The following is a 19,819-nucleotide window of genomic DNA, read 5'->3' as shown; positions in this document are numbered from 1 at the left end:
CAGGAGTGTGAGAGAGAGATTAGAATGTTCCAGATACAGGATTGTGAGGGAGGGATTAGAGTGTTACTGATACTGGAATCTGAAAGAGGGATTAGAGTGTCCCAGATACAGAATGTGAGAGAGGGATTAGAGTTTTCCACAACACAGGAGTGTGACAGAGAGATTAGAGTGTTCCCGATACTGGAGTCTGAGAGAGGGATTTGAGTGTTCCAGATACAGGAATGCGAGAGAGGGATTAGAGTTTTCCAGATAAAGGCATGTGAGGCAAGGATTAGAATGTTCCTGACACAGGAGAGTAAGAGAGGGATTAGAGTGTTCCAGATACAGGAATGCGAGAGAGGGATTAGAGTTTTCCAGATAAAGGCGTGTGAGAGAGGGATTAGAGTGTTCCAGAAACCGAAGTGTGAGTTAGGGATTAGAGTTTTCCAGTCACAGAATGCGAGACATGGATTAGAGTGTTCCAGATAAAGGAGTGTGAGAGAGAGATTAGAGTGTCCCAGATAGAGGAGTGTGAGAGGGGGATTAGAGTGTTCCAGATACAGGAGTGTGAGAGAGGGATCAGAGTGTTCCAGATACAGGAGTGTGAGAGAGGGATTAGAGTGTTGCAGGTACAGGAGTGTGAGAGTGGGATAAGAGTTTTCTAGACAAAGGAGTTTGAGAGAGGGATTAGAGTGTTCCAGATTCATGAGTGTGAGAGAGGGATTAGAGTGTTCCAGATACAGGAGTATTAGAGAGGAATTAGAGTGTTCCAGATACAGGAGTGTGAGAGAGAGATTAGAGTGTTCCAGATATAGGAGGTTGCAAGAGGGATTAGAGTGTTCCAGATAGAAAGTGTGAGAGAGGGATTAGATTGTTCCAGATACAGGAGAATGAGAGAGAGGCTGGAGTGTTCCATATACAGGTGTGTGACAGAGAGATTAGAGTGTTCCAAATACAGGAGTGTGAGAGAGAGTCTGGAGTGTTCCAGATACAGGAGTGTGAGAGAGGGAATAGAGTGTTCCAGATACAGGAGTGTTAGAGCGGAATAAGAGTGTTCCAGATACAGGAGTGTGAGAGAGCTTTTAGAGTGTTCGAGATACAGGAGTGTGAGAGAGAGATTAGAGTGTTCCAGATATAGGAGGTTGCATGAGGGATTAGAGTGTTCCAGATACAGAGTGTGTGAGAGAGATTAGAGTGTTCCAGATACAGAAGTGTGAGAGAGGGAGTAGCGTGTTCCAGGTACAGCATTGTGAGAAAGTGATTAGAGTGTTCCAGACACAGGAGTGTGAGAGAGGGTTTAGAGTGTTCCAGATACAGGAGGGTGCAAGAGGAATTAGAGTGTTCCAGATACAGAGTGTGAGAGAGGGATTAGATTCTTCCAGATTTGGGAGTGTGAGAGAGGGATTAGAGTGTTCCAGATACAGTAGTGTGAGAGAGGGATTAGAGAGTTCCAGATACAGGAGTGTGAGAGAGGGATTAGAGTGTTCCAGATACCGCAGTGTGAGAGAGAGATTACAGTGTTCCAGATACAGGAGTGTGAGAGAGGGATTAGAGTGTTCCAGGTACATGAGTGTGAAAGAGGGATTAGAGTGTTCCAGATACAGAGTGTGAGAGAGGGATTAGAGTGTTCCAGATACAGGATTGTGAGAGAAGGATTAGAGTGTTCCATATACAGGAGTGGGAGATAGGGATTAGAGTGTTCCAGATACAGGAGTGTGAGAGAGGGATCGGCGTGTTCCAGATACAGGAGTGTGATACAGTGATCAGAGTGTTCCAGATACAGGAGTGTTAGAGAGGGGTTAAAGTGTTCCAGATACAGGTGTGTGAGAGAGGTATTAGAGTGTTCCAAATACAGAGTGTGAGAGAGGGATTAGAGTGTTACTGATACTGGAGTCTGAGAGAGGGATTAGATTGTCCCAGATACAGAATATGAGAGAGGGATTAGACTGTTCCACAGACAGGAGTGTGAGAGAGGGATTAGAGTGTTCCATATACAGGATTGTGAGAGAGGGATGAGTTTGTGCTAGATACAGGAGTGTGAATGAGGGATTAGAGTGTTTCATATACGGGAGTGTGAGAGAGAGATTAGAGTGTTCCAGATACAGTAGTGCGAGGCAGGGATTAGAGTGCTCCCGATACTGGAGTCTGAGAGAGGGAAAAGAGTGTTCCAGATACAGAATGTGAGAGAGGGTTTAGAGTGTTCCAGTCACAGGAGTGTGAGAGAGGGGTGAGTTTGTTCTAGATACAGTAGTGTGAGAGAGGGATTAGAGTGATCCAGGTACAGGAATGTGAGAGAGGGATTAGAGTGTTCCCCATAATGGAGTCTGAGGGAGGGATTAGAGTGTTCCAGATACAGAATGTGAGAGAGGGATTATATTGTTCCAGATACAGAGTGTGGGAGAGGGATGAGTTTGTTAAAGATATAGGAGTGTGAGAGAGGGATTAGAGTGTTTCATATACGGGAGTGCGATTTAGAGATTAGAGTGTTCCAGATACAGGAGTGTGAGAGAGAGATTACAGTGTTCCAGATACAGGAGGGTGAGAGAGAGGTTAGAGTTTTCCAGATACAGGAGGATGCAAGAGGGATTAGAGTGTTCCAGATACAGAGTGTGAGAGAGGGATTAGAGTGTTCCAGATAGAGGAGTGTAAGAGAGGGATTAGATTGTTCCAGATACAGGTGTGTGAGAGAGGGATTAGATTGTTCCAGACACAGGAGTGTGAGAGATGGATTAGATTGTTCCAGATACAGGAGTGTGAGAGAGAGGCTGGAGTGTTCCAGATACAGGAGTGTGAGAGATGCATTACCGTGTTCCAGTTACAGGAGTGTGAGAGAGGCATTAGAGTGTCCCAGATACAGGAGTGTGAGAGAGGGATTAGATTGTTCCAGATACAGGAGTGTGAGAGAGGGATTAGAGTGTTCCAGATGCAGGAGTGAGAGAGAGATTAGAATGTTCCATATACAGGAGTGTGATAGAGTGATTAGATTGTTCCAGATACAGGAGTGTGAGAGAGGGATTAGAGTGTTCCAGATAGTGCAGTGTGAGAGATGGATTAGTGTATTCCAGATACAGGAGTGTGAGAGAGGGATTAGAGTGCTCCAGATACAGAAGTGTGAGAGAGGGATTACAGTGTTCCAGATACAGGAGTGTGAGAGAGGGATTAGAGTGTTCCAGGTACAAGATTGTGAAAGAGGGATTAGAGTGTTCCAGATTCAGAGTGTGAGAGAGGGATTAGAGTGTTCCAGATACAGGATTGTGAGAGACGGATTAGAGTGTTCCATATACAGGAGTGGGAGATAGGGATTAGAGTGTTCCAGATACAGGAGTGTAAGAGAGGGATCGGAGTGTTCCAGATACAGGAGTGTGATACAGTGATCAGAGTGTTCCAGATACAGGAGTGTTAGAGAGGGGTTAAAGTGTTCCAGATACAGGTGTGTGAGAGAGGTATTAGAGTGTTCCAAATACAGAGTGTGAGAGAGGGATTAGAGTGTTACTGATACTGGAGTCTAAGAGAGGGATTAGATTGTCCCAGATACAGAATGTGAGAGAGGGATTAGAGTGTTCCACAGACAGGAGTGTGAGAGAGGGATTAGAGTGTTCCATATACGGGATTGTGAGAGAGGGATTAGAGTGTTCCAGATACAGAGTGTGAGAGAGGGATGAGTTTGTGCTAGATACAGGAGTGTGAGTGAGGGATTAGAGTGTTTCATATACGGGAGTGTGAGAGAGATATTAGAGTGTTCCAGATACAGTAGTGCGAGGCAGGGATTAGAGTGTTCCCGATACTGGAGTCTGAGAGAAGGAAAAGAGTGTTTCAGATACAGAATGTGAGAGAGGGTTTAGAGTGTTCCAGTCACAGGAGTGTGAGAGAGGGATGAGTTTGTTCTAGATACAGTAGTGTGAGAGAGGGATTAGAGTGTTCCAGATACAGAATGTGAGAGAGGGATTATTTTGTTCCAGATACAGAGTGTGGGAGAGGGATCAGTTTAATAAAGATATAGGAGTGTGAGAGAGGGATTAGAGTGTTTCATATACGGGAGTGCGACTTAGAGATTAGAGTGTTCCAGATACAGGAGTGTGAGAGAGAGATTACAGTGTTCCAGATACAGAAGGGTGAGAGAGAGGTTAGAGTTTTCCAGATACAGGAGGATGCAAGAGGGATTAGAGTGTTCCAGATACAGAGTGTGAGAGAGGGGTTAGAGTTTTCGAGATACAGAGTGTGAGCGAGGGATTAGAGTGTTCCAGATAGAGGAGTGTAAGAGAGGGATTAGATTGTTGCAGATACAGGTGTGTGAGAGAGGGATTAGATTGTTCCAGACACAGGAGTGTGAGAGATGGATTAGATTGTTCCAGATACAGGAGTGTGAGAGAGAGGCTGGAGTGTTCCAGATACAGGAGTATGAGAGATGCATTACCGTGTTCCAGTAACAGGAGTGTGAGAGAGGCATTAGAGTGTCCCAGATACAGGAGTGTGAGAGAGGGATTTGATTGTTCCAGATACAGGAGTGTGATAGAGGGATTAGATTGTTCCAGATACAGGAGTGTGAGAGAGGGATTAGAGTGTTCCAGATGCAGGAGTGAGAGAGAGATTAGAATGTTCCATATACAGGAGTGTGATAGAGTGATTAGAGTGTTCCAGATACAGAAGTGTGAGAGAGGGATTAGAGTGTTCCAGATACAGAAGTGTGAGAGAGGGATTACAGTGTTCCAGATACAGGAGTGTGAGAGAGAGATTAGAGTGTTCCAGATACAGAAGTGTGAGAGACGGTTAGAGAGTTCCAGGTACAGGATTGAGAGTGGGATTAGAGTGTTCCGGATGAAGGAGTGGGAGAGAGGGATTAGAGTGTCCCAGATACAGGAGTGTGAGAGAGGGTTTAGCGTGTTCCCGATACAAGAGTGTGAAATAGAAATTAGAGTGTTCCAGATACAGGAGTGTGAGAGAGGGATTGGATTGTTCCAGATGCAGGAGTGTGAGAGAGGGATCAGATTGGTACAGATAAAGGAGTGTGTGAGAGAGGGATTAGTGTGTTCCAGATACAGGAGTGCGAGAGAGAGATTAGAGTGTTCCAGATACAGGAGGGTGAGAGAGGGATTAGATTGTTCCAGATACAGGAGTGTGAGAGAGGGATTGTAGTGTTCCAAATAGAGGAGTGTGAGAGAGAGGATGGAGTGTTCCAGACACAGGAGTGTGAGAGAGGGATCAGAGTGTTCCAGATAGAGGAGTGTCAGAGATGCATTACAATGTTCCAGATACAGGAGTCTGAGAGACGAATTACAATGTTCCAAGGTACAGGATTGTGAGAGAGGGTTTAGGGTGTTCCAGATACAGGAGTGTGAGAGAGGGATTAGAGTGTTCCAGATACAAAGTGTGAGAGAGGGATTAGAGTGTTCCTGATACTGGAGTATGAGAGAGGGATTAGTGTGTTCCAGATACAGGAGTGTGAGAGAGGGATTAGAGTGTTCCAGATACAGAATGTTAGAGAGGGATTAGAGTGTTCCAGATACAGGAGTGTGCGAGAGAGTTACAGTGGTCCACAAACAGGAGTGTGAGAGAGGGATTAAATTGTTCCAAATACAGGAGTGGGAGAGAGGGATTAGTGTGTTCCAGATAGAGAGTGTGAGAGAGGGATTGGAGTGTTGCAGATACAGGAGTGTGAGGGAGGAATAAGAGTGTTCCAGATACAGAATTGTGAGAGAATAATTCGATTGTTCCAGATTCAGGTGTGTGAGAGAGGGATTAGATTGTTCCAGACACAGGAGTGTGAGAGATGGATTAGATTGTTCCAGATACAGGAGTGTGAGAGAGAGGCTGGAGTGTTCCAGATACAGGAGTGTGAGAGATGCATTACCGTGTTCCAGTTACAGGAGTGTGAGAGAGGCATTAGAGTGTCCCAGATACAGGAGTGTGAGAGAGGGATTTGATTGTTCCAGATACAGGAGTGTGATAGAGGGATTAGATTGTTCCAGACACAGGAGTGTGAGAGATGGATTAGATTGTTCCAGATAGAGGGGTGTGAGAGAGAGGCTGGAGTGTTCCAGATACAGGAGTGTGAGAGATGCATTACCGTGTTCCAGTTACAGGAGTGTGAGAGAGGCATTAGAGTGTCCCAGGTACAGGAGTGTGAGAGAGGGATTAGATTGTTCCAGATACAGGAGTGTGATAGAGGGATTAGAGTGTTCCAGATGCAGGAGTGAGAGAGAGATTAGAATGTTCCACATACAGGAGTGTGATAGAGTGATTAGATTGTTCCAGATACAGGAGTGTGAGAGAGGGATTAGAGTGTTCCAGATAGTGGAGTGTGAGAGATGGATTAGTGTATTCCAGATACAGGAGTGTGAGAGAGGGATTAGAGTGCTCCAGATACAGAAGTGTGAGAGAGGGATTACAGTGTTCCAGATACAGGAGTGTGAGAGAGGGATTACAGTGTTCCAGGCACAGGAGTGTGAGAGAGGGATTATAGTGTTCCAGGTACAGGATTGTGAAAGAGGGATTAGAGTGTTCCAGATTCAGAGTGTGAGAGAGGGATTAGAGTGTTCCAGATACAGGATTGTGAGAGACGGATTAGAGTGTTCCATATACAGGAGTGGGAGATAGGGATTAGAGTGTTCCAGATACAGGAGTGTGAGAGAGGGATCGGAGTGTTCCAGATACAGGAGTGTGATACAGTGATCAGAGTGTTCCAGATACAGGAGTGTTAGAGAGGGGTTAAAGTGTTCCAGATACAGGTGTGTGAGAGAGGTATTAGAGTGTTCCAAATACAGAGTGTGAGAGAGGGATTAGAGTGTTACTGATACTGGAGTCTGAGAGAGGGATTAGATTGTCCCAGATACAGAATGTGAGAGAGGGATTAGAGTGTTCCACAGACAGGAGTGTGAGAGAGGGATTAGAGTGTTCCATATACGGGATTGTGAGAGAGGGATTAGAGTGTTCCAGATACAGAGTGTGAGAGAGGGATGAGTTTGTGCTAGATACAGGAGTGTGAGTGAGGGATTAGAGTGTTTCATATACGGGAGTGTGAGAGAGATATTAGAGTGTTCCAGATACAGTAGTGCGAGGCAGGGATTAGAGTGTTCCCGATACTGGAGTCTGAGAGAGGGAAAAGAGTGTTCCAGATACAGAATGTGAGAGAGGGTTTAGAGTGTTCCAGTCACAGGAGTGTGAGAGAGGGATGAGTTTGTTCTAGATACAGTACTGTGAGAGAGGGATTAGAGTGTTCCAGATACAGAATGTGAGAGAGGGATTATTTTGTTCCAGATACAGAGTGTGGGAGAGGGATGAGTTTGTTAAAGATACAGGAGTGTGAGAGAGAGATTACAGTGTTCCAGATACAGGAGGGTGAGAGAGAGGTTAGAGTTTTCCAGATACAGGAGGATGCAAGAGGGATTAGAGTGTTCCAGATACGGAGTGTGAGCGAGGGATTAGAGTGTTCCAGATAGAGGAGTGTAAGAGAGGGATTAGATTGTTCCAGATACAGGTGTGTGAGAGAGGGATTAGATTGTTCCAGACACAGGAGTGTGAGAGATGGATTAGATTGTTCCAGATACAGGAGTGTGAGAGAGAGGCTGGAGTGTTCCAGATACAGGAGTGTGAGAGATGCATTACCGTGTTCCAGTTACAGGAGTGTGAGAGAGAGGTTGGAGTGTTCCAGATACAGGAGTGAGAGAGAGATTAGAATGTTCCATATACAGGAGTGTGATAGAGTGATTAGATTGTTCCAGATACAGGAGTGTGAGAGAGGGATTAGAGTGGTCCAGATGCAGGAGTGAGAGAGAGATTAGAATGTTCCATATACAGGAGTGTGATAGAGTGATTAGATTGTTCCAGATACAGGAGTGTGAGAGAGGGATTAGAGTGTTCCAGATAGTGGAGTGTGATAGATGGATTAGTGTATTCCAGATACAGGAGTTTGAGAGAGGGATTAGAGTGCTCCAGATACAGAAGTGTGAGAGAGGGATTACAGTGTTCCAGATACAGGAGTGTGAGAGAGAGATTAGAGTGTTCCAGATACAGAAGCGTGAGAGACGGTTAGAGAGTTCCAGGTACAGGATTGAGAGTGGGATTAGAGTGTTCCGGATGAAGGAGTGGGAGAGAGGGATTAGAGTGTCCCAGATACAGGAGTGTGAGAGAGGGTTTAGCGTGTTCCCGATACAAGAGTGTGAAATAGAAATTAGAGTGTTCCAGATACAGGAGTGTGAGAGAGGGATTGGATTGTTCCAGATACAGGAGTGTGAGAGAGGGATTAGAGTGTTCCAGATGCAGGAGTGAGAGAGAGATTAGAATGTTCCATATACAGGAGTGTGATAGAGTGATTAGATTGTTCCAGATACAGGAGTGTGAGAGAGGGATTAGAGTGGTCCAGATGCAGGAGTGAGAGAGAGATTAGAATGTTCCATATACAGGAGTGTGATAGAGTGATTAGATTGTTCCAGATACAGGAGTGTGAGAGAGGGATTAGAGTGTTCCAGATAGTGGAGTGTGATAGATGGATTAGTGTATTCCAGATACAGGAGTGTGAGAGAGGGATTAGAGTGCTCCAGATACAGAAGTGTGAGAGAGGGATTACAGTGTTCCAGATACAGGAGTGTGAGAGAGAGATTAGAGTGTTCCAGATACAGAAGTGTGAGAGAGGGATTACAGTGTTCCAGATACAGGAGTGTGAGAGAGAGATTAGAGTGTTCCAGATACAGAAGTGTGAGAGACGGTTAGAGAGTTCCAGGTACAGGATTGAGAGTGGGATTAGAGTGTTCCGGATGAAGGAGTGGGAGAGAGGGATTAGATTGTCCCAGATACAGGAGTGTGAGAGAGGGTTTAGCGTGTTCCCGATACAAGAGTGTGAAATAGAAATTAGAGTGTTCCAGATACAGGAGTGTGAGAGAGGGATTGGATTGTTCCAGATGCAGGAGTGTGAGAGAGGGATCAGATTGGTACAGATAAAGGAGTGTGTGAGAGAGGGATTAGTGTGTTCCAGATACAGGAGTGCGAGAGAGAGATTAGAGTGTTCCAGATACAGGAGGGTGAGAGAGGGATTAATTGTTCCAGATACAGGAGTGTGAGAGAGGGATTGTAGTGTTCCAAATAGAGGAGTGTGAGAGAGAGGATGGAGTGTTCCAGACACAGGAGTGTGAGAGAGGGATCAGAGTGTTCCAGATAGAGGAGTGTCAGAGATGCATTACAATGTTCCAGATACAGGAGTCTGAGAGAGGAATTACAATGTTCCAGATACAGGAGTTTGAGAGAGGGATTAGAGTGTTCCAAGGTACAGGATTGTGAGAGAGGGTTTAGAGTGTTCCAGATACAGGAGTGTGAGAGAGGGATTAGAGTGTTCCAGATACAGAGTGTGAGAGAGGGATTAGAGTGTTCCAGATACAGAATGTTAGAGAGGGATTAGAGTGTTCCAGATACAGGAATTTGCAAGAGAGTTAAAGTGGTCCACAAACAGGAGTGTGAGAGAGGGATTAAATTGTTCCAGATACAGGAGTGGGAGAGAGGGATTAGTGTGTTCCAGATAGGGAGTGTGAGAGAGGGATTGGAGTGTTGCAGATACAGGAGTGTGAGAGAGGAATAAGAGTGTTCCAGATACAGAATTGTGAGAGAATAATTAGATTGTTCCAGATTCAGGTGTGTGAGAGGGGGATTAGATTGTTCCAGATACAGGAGTATGAGATAGAGGCAGGAGTGTTCCAGATACAGGAGTGTGAGAGAGATATTAGAGTGTTCCAAATACAGGAGTGTGAGAGAGAGGCTGGAGTGTTCCAGATACAGGAGTGTGAGAGAGGGATTAGAGTGTTCCAGATACAGGATTGTTGGAGTGGGATTAAAGTGTTCCAGATACAGGAGTGTGAGAGAGAGATTAGAATGTTCCAGATATAGGAGGTTGCAAGAGGGATTAGAGTGTTCCAGATACAGAGTGTGAGAGAGGGATTAGATTTTTCCAGATTTGGGAGTGCGAGAGAGAGATTCGAGTGTTCCAGATACAGGAGTGTGAGTGAGCGATTAGAGTGTTCCTGGTACAGGAATCTGAGAGAGAGTTAATGTTCCAGACACAGTAGTGTGAGAGAGGGATTAAAGTGTTCCAGATTCAGGAGTGTGAGAGAGAGATAGTATGTTCCCGACACAGGCGTGTGAGAGAGGAATTAAAGTGTTCCAGATACAGAAGTGTGAGGGAGAGGAATCAGAGTTTTCCAGATAAAGGCGATCGAGAGACGGATTTTGAGAATTATTTTCCTACCTGTTGTGAATGTTCCCACCACTGGCTCTGAAGCCATCACTCCCTGAATTGCCACCAGCGTTACGATATACTCTACGCCAGGGTCGAGTTTTAACAGCGTTATGTGTGTCGCAGTTCCATTCACTGGTACCTGTGTAGTCTCCCCGTAGTTCCGGGGATTGTAATTTAAGATAAAGATGTCAGTGGAAGGTGTTGGCTGCTGCCAGGTCACCTTCGCGCTGCTCGTAGTGATATCAGTGAACTCCAACTCCTCGATTGGATGGAAACCTATCAACGAAACGCTTGCATCAGTAACACAGGGTCAGCATCTCATTGACCTCCAGCCTTCAGCCCAGTGTCAGCACCTCATTAACCTTTAACCTGCAGCCCAGGGTCACCACCTCACTGACCTCTAACCTCCAGCCCAGTGTCAGCACCTCTCTGAACTCTATCCTGTAGCCCAGGTCAGCACCTCTCTGACCTGTAATTTGCAGCTGAAGGTCAACAGCTCAATGATCTCTAACCTTTTGCTCAGGGTCAGCACCTCACTAACCTCTAACCTCCAGCCCAATATCAGCACCTCAATGACCTCTAACCTATTGGTCAGGGTCAGCACCTCATTGACCTCTAACCTCCAGCCTAATGTCAGCACCTCCCTGATCTCCGACCTCCAGCCCAGAGTCAGTGCCTCACTGCCCTCCAACCTAGTGTTAACACCTCACTGACCTCTAACATGCAGCCCAGTGTCAGCTCTTCACTGACCTCTAACCTCCAGGTGAGTGTCAGCACCTCTCTGAACTCTAACCTCCAGCCTAGGGTCAGCACCTCTGACCTCTAACCTATTGCCCAGGGTCAGCACCTCTGACCTCCAACCTCCAGCCCAGGGTCAGCACCTCTCTGACCTCTAACCTCCAGCCCAGGGTCAGCAACTTCTGACCTCTCACCTGCAGCCCTGGGTCAGCACCTCTCTGACCTCTCACCTGCAGCCCTGGGTCAGCACCTCTCTGACCTCTCACCTGCAGCCAAGCAGTGGCTGCTGTTTTGTGAGTACGTTACTGAAATTCTTGATTGGTTGGGACATGCTCCAGGCACTGAAGAAATACGAGATTTCTCGTATTTCTGCCATTTTCTTTATAAGGGCACCTAGGTACAGGCAATGCCAGTCTTGCCAGAGGTACCCGCACCTCAATAACTATTATTTTAAAACTATCTCATTGCTGTCAAGTAGGAAATAAACCTCAGGTACAAGGCAGCTCACTGCAACTGCTCCACTCACCATAAAATTAAATCAAAACTGCAAAAAGTCATAAACTTCATGTAGCAGTCACCTGTCATAGGACTTCCACACAGCGAGGGCTTCAGTCTCCCACATTGCACTGTAAATAGGTGCTTCACTTTCCCATGTGTAAGGGTGGGTGCATTTCCCTTCCCTCAGTCATTCGCTTGTTGATGAAGGGGCACACTACTCTGACTCAGGGATCAGTGTTCCTTCGTGTTCAACACTATTTGGAAGAAGCATCGGGGGTGTCAAAGGGACAGAATGGACTCTGTGTTGGGGGCATCAAAGCCCCTTACCAATAGTGTTTAGGTAGCAGCACTACTGACCGAGCTGGCCGAGTCCTAAAGAACATATTTGCTGAACTGAGTCTGCGGCAGGTGGTGAGGGAACCAAAAACGAGGAAACACCCACTTGACCTCGTCCTCACCAATCTACCTGTCACGGATGCATCTGTCCATGATAATATCGGTAGCAGTGACCATCGCAGTCACTGTGGAGACAAAGGCCATTTCAGGATATCCTTCATTGTGTAATGTGGTACTATCACCGTGCTAAATGGACTAGTCTCGGAACAGAAGCAAAATACTGTGGGTGCTGGAAATCTGAAACAAAAAAATGGATAACGCTGGCAATACACAGCAGATCTGGCAGCACCTGATGAGAGATCATTGTACTCAATCACACTCTGTAACTTCATGGCCCGGCACATCCCCCACTCTACCATTACCACCAAGCCACGGGATCAACCCTGGTTCAATGAAGAGTGCAGGAGAGCATGCCAAGAGCAGCACCAGGCATACCTAAACATGAGGTGCCAACCTGGTGAAGCTATAACAGGATTATTTCCGTGCCAAACAGCATAAGTTGCAAGTGATAGACAGAGATAAGTGATCTCACAACTAATGGGTCAAATCTAAGCTCTGCAGTCCTGCCACATCCAGTCATGAATGGTGGACGACAGTTAAACAACTCACTGGAGGAGGCGGCTCCACAAATCTCCCCATCCTCAATGATGGAGGAGCCCAGCACATCAGTGCAAGAGATAAGGTTGAAGCATTCACAACAATCTTCAGCCAGAAGTGCCAAGTCTTCAGCAATTCAATTCACTCCATGTGATATCAAGAAATGGCTGAAGTAAATGGATACTGCAAAGGCCCTGGGCCCTGACAATATTCCAGCAATAGCACTGTAGACTGGTGCTCCAGAACTTGCTGTGCCCCTAGCCAAGCTGTTCCAGTACAGCTACAACATTGGCATCTATCCAGCAATGTGGAAAATTGCCCAGGTATGTCCTGTACATAAAAAGCAGGACAAATCCAACCCAGCCAATTACCGCCCCATCAGTCTACTCTCCATCATCAGTAAAATGATGGAAGGAGTCATCAACAGTGCTATCAAGCGGCAATTACTCAGCAATAACCTGCTCAGTTTGAGATCCACCTAGCTCCAGACCTCAAACACATGGACAAAAGAGCTGAATTCCAGAGGTGGGGTGAGAGTGACTGCCTTGACATCAAGGAGCCCTAGCAAAACTAGAGTGAATGGGAATCAGAGGGAAAACTCTCCGCTGGTTGGGGTCATACTTAGCACGAAGGAAGATAACTGTAGTTGTTGGAGGTCGGTCATCTCAGCTCCAGGACATCACTGCAAGAGTTACTCAGAGTAATGTCCTTGGCCCAACCGTCTTCAGCTGCTTCATAAATGACCTTCCTTCCATCATAATGTCAGAAGTGGGGATGTTTGCTGATGATTGCACAATGTTCAGCACCATTCGCAACTCCTCAAATACTGAAGCAGCCCACGTCCAAATACAGCAAGACTTGGACAATATCCAGGCTTGGGCTGACAAGTAACATTTGCACCACACAAGTGCCAGGCAATGACCATCTCCAACAAGAGAGAAGCGAACCATCACCCCTTCATGTTCAATGACATTACCATCACTGAATCCCCCACAATCAACATCCTAGGGGTTACCATTGACCAGAAACTGAACTGGACTAGCTATATAAATACCGTGGCTACAAGAGCAGGTCAGAGGCTAGAAAACCTGCAGTGAGTAACTCTCCTCCTGACTCCCCCAACCCAGTCTTCCGCATTGATCCCCCCGTCAATCATTCAATAGCGAGTGTCACTCTCCTCTTTGTACCCACCTGTCATGCCCTCAATGATCGATGCCTCACTCTTCTGCCAGCCTCTCTCTGCCACAACGGACAGGTTGTACTTTGTGTGTGGCTCCAGGTTATTGAGGGTCACTGAGTGACTGCCCCTTGGAATCATCACCTCCGAATTGACGCCCGTGGCTGTGGAGTAGGTGACCCGGTAGTGATCAACGGGACCTCGAATATCTGTCCACACGAGGGAGATGCTGGTGTTGGAAGAGGCTGTCACAGCAAGGCCAAGAGGACGATCCAAATCTACAGGAAGTGAGATACCAAGAGGCAAGTGATAAGCCACAGACCTAAACATCAGGGATTCAACCCCAGGGATCATCACTCAATTCCAGGGATCATCACTCAACCCCAGGGTCCATCACTCAGCCCCAGGGAACATGACCCAACCCCAGGGACCAACACTCAATTCCAGAGATCAGCACTCAAACCCAGGGACCATCACTCAACACCCAGGGGCCATCACTCAACCCCAGGGGCCATCACTCAACACCAGGGACAATCTCTCAGCCCCAGGGACCATCACTCAACTCCAGGGACCATCATCCAAACCCAGGGACCATCACTCGACTCCAGTGAACATCAACCAACCCCAGGGAACATCTCTCAATTCCAAGGATCATCACTCAACCCCAGGGCCCATCACTCAACCCCAGGGAACATCACTCAACCCCAGGGAATATCACTCAACCACAGGGAACATCACTCAACCCCAGGGAATATCACTCAACCCCAGGGCCCATCACTCAACCCCAGGGAACATCACTCAACCCCAGGGAATATCACTCAACCACAGGGAACATCACTCAACCCCAGGGAACATCACTCAGCCCCAGCAACCAACACTCAACTCAAGGGAACATCACCCAACACCAGGGACCATCACTCAATTCCAAGGATCATCACTCAACCCCAGTGGTCATCACTCAACCCCAGGGAACATCACTCAAACCCAGGGACCATCACCCAACCCCAGGGGCCATCACTCAACCCCAGGGCCCATCACTCAACCCCAGGGAACATCACTCAGCCCCAGGGACCATCACCCAACCCCATGGACCATCACTCAGCCCCAGGGACCATCACTCAGCCCCAGGGACCATCACTCAGCCCCAGGGACCATCAATCGACTCCAGGGAACATCACCCAACTCCAGGGAACATCACTCAGACCCAGGGACCAACACTCAACTCCAGGGAACATCACCCAACCCCAGGGACCAACACTCAATTCCAAGGACCATCACTCAACCCCAGGGCCCATCACTCAACTCCAGGGAACATCACTCAAACCCAGGGACCATCACCCAACCCCAGGGGCCATTACTCAACCCCAGGGAACATCACTCAACCCCAGGGGCCATCACTCAGCCCCAGGGAACATCACCCAACCCCAGGGGCCATCACTCAACCCCAGGGACCATCACTCAACCCCAGGGCCGATCACTCAATTCCAGGAATCATCACCCAACCCCAGGGATCATCACCCAACCCCAGGGGCCATCACTCAACCCCAAGGAACATCACTCAACCCCAGGGGCCATCACTCAACCCCAGGGACCATCACTCAGCCCCAGGGACCATCAATCGACTCCAGGGAACATCACCCAACCCCAGGGAACATCGCTCAATTCCAAGGATCATCACTCAACCCCAGGACCCATCACTCAACTCCAGGGAACATCACTCAACCCCAGGGAACATCACTCAACCCCAGGGCCCATCACCCAACCCCAGGGACCATCACACAGCCCCAGGGAACAACACTCAGACCCAGGGACCAGCACTCAACTCCAGGGAACATCACCCAACCCCAGGGACCATCACTCAATTCCACGGATCATCACTCAACCCCAGAGCCCATCACGCAGCCCCAGGGAATATCACTCAACCCCAGGGACCAACACTCAATTCCAAGGACCATCACTCAACCCCAGGGCCAATCACTCAGTTCCAGGGATCATCACCCAACCCCAGGGATCATCACCCAACCCCAGGCGCCATCACTCAACCCCAGGGAACATCACCCAACCTCAGGGGCCATCACTCAACCCCAGGGACCATCACTCAGCCCCAGGGACCATCACTCGACTCCAGAGAACATCACCCAACCCCAGGGAACATCGCTCAATTCCAAGGATCATGACTCAACCCAAGGGCCCATCACTCAACCCCAGGGAACGTCACTCAACCCCAGGGAACATCACACAACCCCAGGGAACATCACCCAACCCCAGGGACCATCACTCAGCCCCAGGGAACATCACTCAGATCCAGGGACCAACATTCAACTCCAGGGAACATCACCCAACCCCAGGGACCATCACTCAATTCCAAGGATCATCACTCAACCACAGGGCCCATCACTCAACCCCAGGGAATACCACTCAACCCCAGGGACCATCACTCAACCCCAGGGACCATCACCCGACCCCAGGGACCATCACTCAGCCCCAGGGAACATCACTCAGCCCCAGGGACCAACACTCAACTCCAGAGAACATCACCCAACCCCAGGGACTATCACTCAATTCCAAGGATCATCACTCAACCCCAGGGCCCATCACTCAACCCCAGGGAACATCACTCAAACCCAAGGACCATCACTCAACCCCAGGGGCCATCATTCAACCCCAGGGAACATCACTCAGCCCAAGGGACCATCACTCAACCCCAGGGTCCATCACCCAACCCCAGGGATCATCACCCAACCCCAGGGATCATCACCCAACCCCAGGGCCCATCACACAGCCCCAGGGACCATCACTCAACCCCAGGGACCATCACTCAGCCCCAGGGACCATCACGCGACTCCAGGGAACATCACCCAACCCCAGGGAACATCGTTCAATTCCAAGGATCATCACTCAACCCCAGGGCCCATCACTCAACCCCAGGGAACATCACTCAACCCCAGGGAACATCACGCAACCCCAGGGACCATCACCCAACCCCAGGGACCATCACCCAACCCCAGGGACCATCACTCTGCCCCAGGGAACATCACTCAACCCCAGGGACCAACACTCAACTCCAGGGAACATCACTCAACCCCAGGGCCCATCACTCAACCCCAGGGAACATCACTCAAACTCAGGAACCATCACTCAACCCCAGGGGCCATCACTCAACCCCAGGGATCATCACCCAACCCCAGGGACCATCACTCAACCCCAGGGGCCATCATTCAACCCCAGGGAACATCACTCAGCCCAAGGGACCATCACTCAACCCCAGGGCCCATCACCCAACCCCAGGGATCATCACCCAACCCCAGGGATCATCACCCAACCCCAGGGCCCATCACACAGCCCCAGGGACCATCACTCAACCCCAGGGACCATCACTCAGCCCCAGGGACCATCACGCGACTCCAGGGAACATCACCCAACCCCAGGGAACATCGCTCAATTCCAAGGATCATCACTCAACCCCAGGGAACATCACTCAACCCCAGGGAACATCACTCAACCCCAGGGACCATCACCCAACCCCAGGGACCATCACCCAACCCCAGGGACCATCACTCTGCCCCAGGGAACATCACTCAACCCCAGGGACCAACACTCAATTCCAGGGAACATCACTCAACCCCAGGGCCCATCACTCAACCCCAGGGAACACTACTCAAACCCAGGGACCATCACTCAACCCCAGGGGCCATCACTCAACCCCAGGGAACATCACTCAACCCCAGGGAACATCACTCAACCCCAGGGACCATCTCGCAACCCCAGGGCCCATCACCCAACCCCAGGGATCATCACCCAACCCCAGGGATCATCACTCAGCCCCAGGGAACATCACTCAGCCCCAGGGACCAACACTCAACTCCAGGGAACATCACCCAACCCCAGGGACCATCACTCAATTTAAAGAATCATCACTCAACCCCATGGATCATCGCTAAACCCTAAGGTTCATCACTCGACCCCAGGGTTCCTCACTCGACCCAAGGGTTCCTCACTCGACCCAAGGGTTCCTCACTCGAACTCCAGTTGCTCTGCTCCTGCACCATGCCTGCGGACTGTCTGCCTACAGCATTGCCAGTCACTCTCTACCTGCACCCCCTCATTCACGAATATTGCCTGTCTACCTATTCTTGTGTATTATATGCTTATAAAAATCCTGTGTGCTACCTCCCTACATCATTGCTGGGTAATATTTTAGAAGCAATCAGCAAGCACTTGGAGAGGTTTGAGGTAATTAAGGAGAGCCAGCACAGATTTGTAAAAGGCAGATTGTGTTTGACTAATCGAATTGAATTTTTAGATGAAGTAACAGGGAAGGTTGATGAAGGGAATGTGGTGGATGTTGTCTATATGGATTTTAAGAAAGTGTTTGACAAAGTGCCACACAAAAGGCTGGTTAACAACATTAATGCAGGATCTTACAGCCCTGTCCATCGCTGGGATTATCTGGTGTCACCAAAGTCAATGGACTTCTGGCTGGCTCACTGCATGATCCAATCCTGTCTGTGGCAGGGCCAGAAAATCCCAGCCTCAGTCTCATAGAATAAAAGGATCAGTGTCAGTGTGGATAAAAGATTTGGTGCAAGGACAGAAAACCACAAATCATAGCCCTCGGGCTGGATTTTCACTACCAAGGCAGGTAATTCAAGTCAGGAAATTTCTCAATTTGGCAGACCCACTTCATTATAAAAAGCCTCATCATACGCAATTTTCACTCTGAGGTGGCAGGGGTGGGATAGAGATGAACCCCCTCAACCCCCGAAGCAAACTAGAGGTGGCCACAGGAGTAGGTGATTGCCAAGGCTGGCCTCAGTTCTCTGGAACTTTGGCCCAGTCATTTTTAAAGCTTTTAGCACCTCTAGCCCTCATCTCTCACAACCCCTCACCTCCCCATGCCACCTCATGTCACTCATGCCCCCATGCCAGTTCATACACTCATGTGCCCTCCATGCCACCTCATATCTCCCATACCTTCTCCATAGCCAGTCACCCAGTATCTACTATGGGCAGACCTCAGGGGCCTTATGAAGATGGAAAAAAATAAACTTCTAAATAGCACTCTAACTCATACACACTTGATACAGGGAAAAGAGCTCTCATTCATGAAACCCATTCAAAGATTTTAAACTCCTTCAAGTGGTCAGTCTGTTATAAAAGTAACTAAAATTCTATTCAGTAAACACGTCAAAGAAAGCTAGTCCTTTAATAGCCTCTCAAAATGTGAACTCAGCGCCACTCCACCAGGCCCCCACCCCCCAAACCCTTGGGAAATGTCAAGAATTAACTCTATTAAAATTGTAGCAACAGATGGGTTTTTTCCCTGAACTACACCAGATGGCCAATCAATCAAAGTAGTCCTGTAGCGCGTTTTTTTTTCCAACTCTGACAACTGCAGCCTACAATTGTTCTTCGTAGTTTTAAAAGGTTAAATAAATAATTTCAGGGTGTGACACTTAAACAGGCCTAATCAGTCCTTCAAGAGTGTTTATGTCTACCACACAAATTTGTGGCTCCCACATTGTTGATTAAGGCCCTTGCAATAGCCAAAATGGAGTCTGCTTGAACTCAGCACCAATCTCAAATCATCCTGCTCAGTTTAGGATTCCCGCCTGTGTGTTTCATGCCATGCCCCTTTCTTCCTACTAACAAAAATGGGGTTAGCTGGAAATGGGGTCAAGACATTTGCATCTTGGTACCACACATGATATTTAAAAGGCTGTGGAGTCATCCGGACTTTACAAAGATCCAGTTCATCATGTCATTACAGCGTAGAAAGACTCAAAGTCTATGCTCTCTGAAGAAAAACCCACTCAGTCCAATCTCTTCACTCTATCCCTGGAAGTTAATTTCTCTCATGTCCCCATCCAATTTCCTGTTGAAATTATTCATCGTCTCTGCTTCCACCCACTTCGTGGGCAGCGAGTTCCAGGTCATCACCACTCGCTGTGTAAAAAAGTTCTTCCTCACATTCCCCCTGTATCTCTTGTTCAAAACCTTAAATCTGTGTTCCCCAGTCCTTGTACCATCAGCCAATGGGAACAGCTTTTCTTTGTCTACCTTATCTAAACCTGTCCTAATCTCGTATCCCTCTATCAAATCTCCTCTCAATCTCCTTTGCTCCAAGGAGAACAACCCCAGCTTCTCCAACCTAACCTTGTAACTAAAATCCCTCATCCCTGGAACCATTCCAGTAAATCTCCTCCATACCCTCA

The 19,819-nt window shown here is 48.2% G+C and overlaps 1 protein-coding gene across 1 annotated transcript in view; it reads right to left on the bottom strand.

Moving 5' to 3' along the window:
• The window catches only part of tnr (tenascin R (restrictin, janusin)), a 484,923-nt gene that overhangs the window by 291,145 nt on the left and 173,959 nt on the right, over window positions 1–19,819 (bottom strand). Inside the window, exons 9-10 of the mRNA XM_078561777.1 lie at window positions 13,619–13,882; window positions 10,208–10,474 (exon numbers count right to left, since the gene is read on the bottom strand). Coding sequence (XP_078417903.1) covers window positions 10,208–10,474; window positions 13,619–13,882 — 531 coding nt within the window. The remainder of the gene's footprint in view (window positions 1–10,207; window positions 10,475–13,618; window positions 13,883–19,819) is intronic.

Source organism: Cetorhinus maximus, chromosome 17, assembly GCF_964194155.1.
Source record: "Cetorhinus maximus chromosome 17, sCetMax3.hap1.1, whole genome shotgun sequence".
Lineage (NCBI taxonomy): Eukaryota > Metazoa > Chordata > Chondrichthyes > Lamniformes > Cetorhinidae > Cetorhinus > Cetorhinus maximus.
Note: the sequence above shows the minus strand (reverse complement) of the source record. Positions and strands in the feature narration are given on the sequence as shown.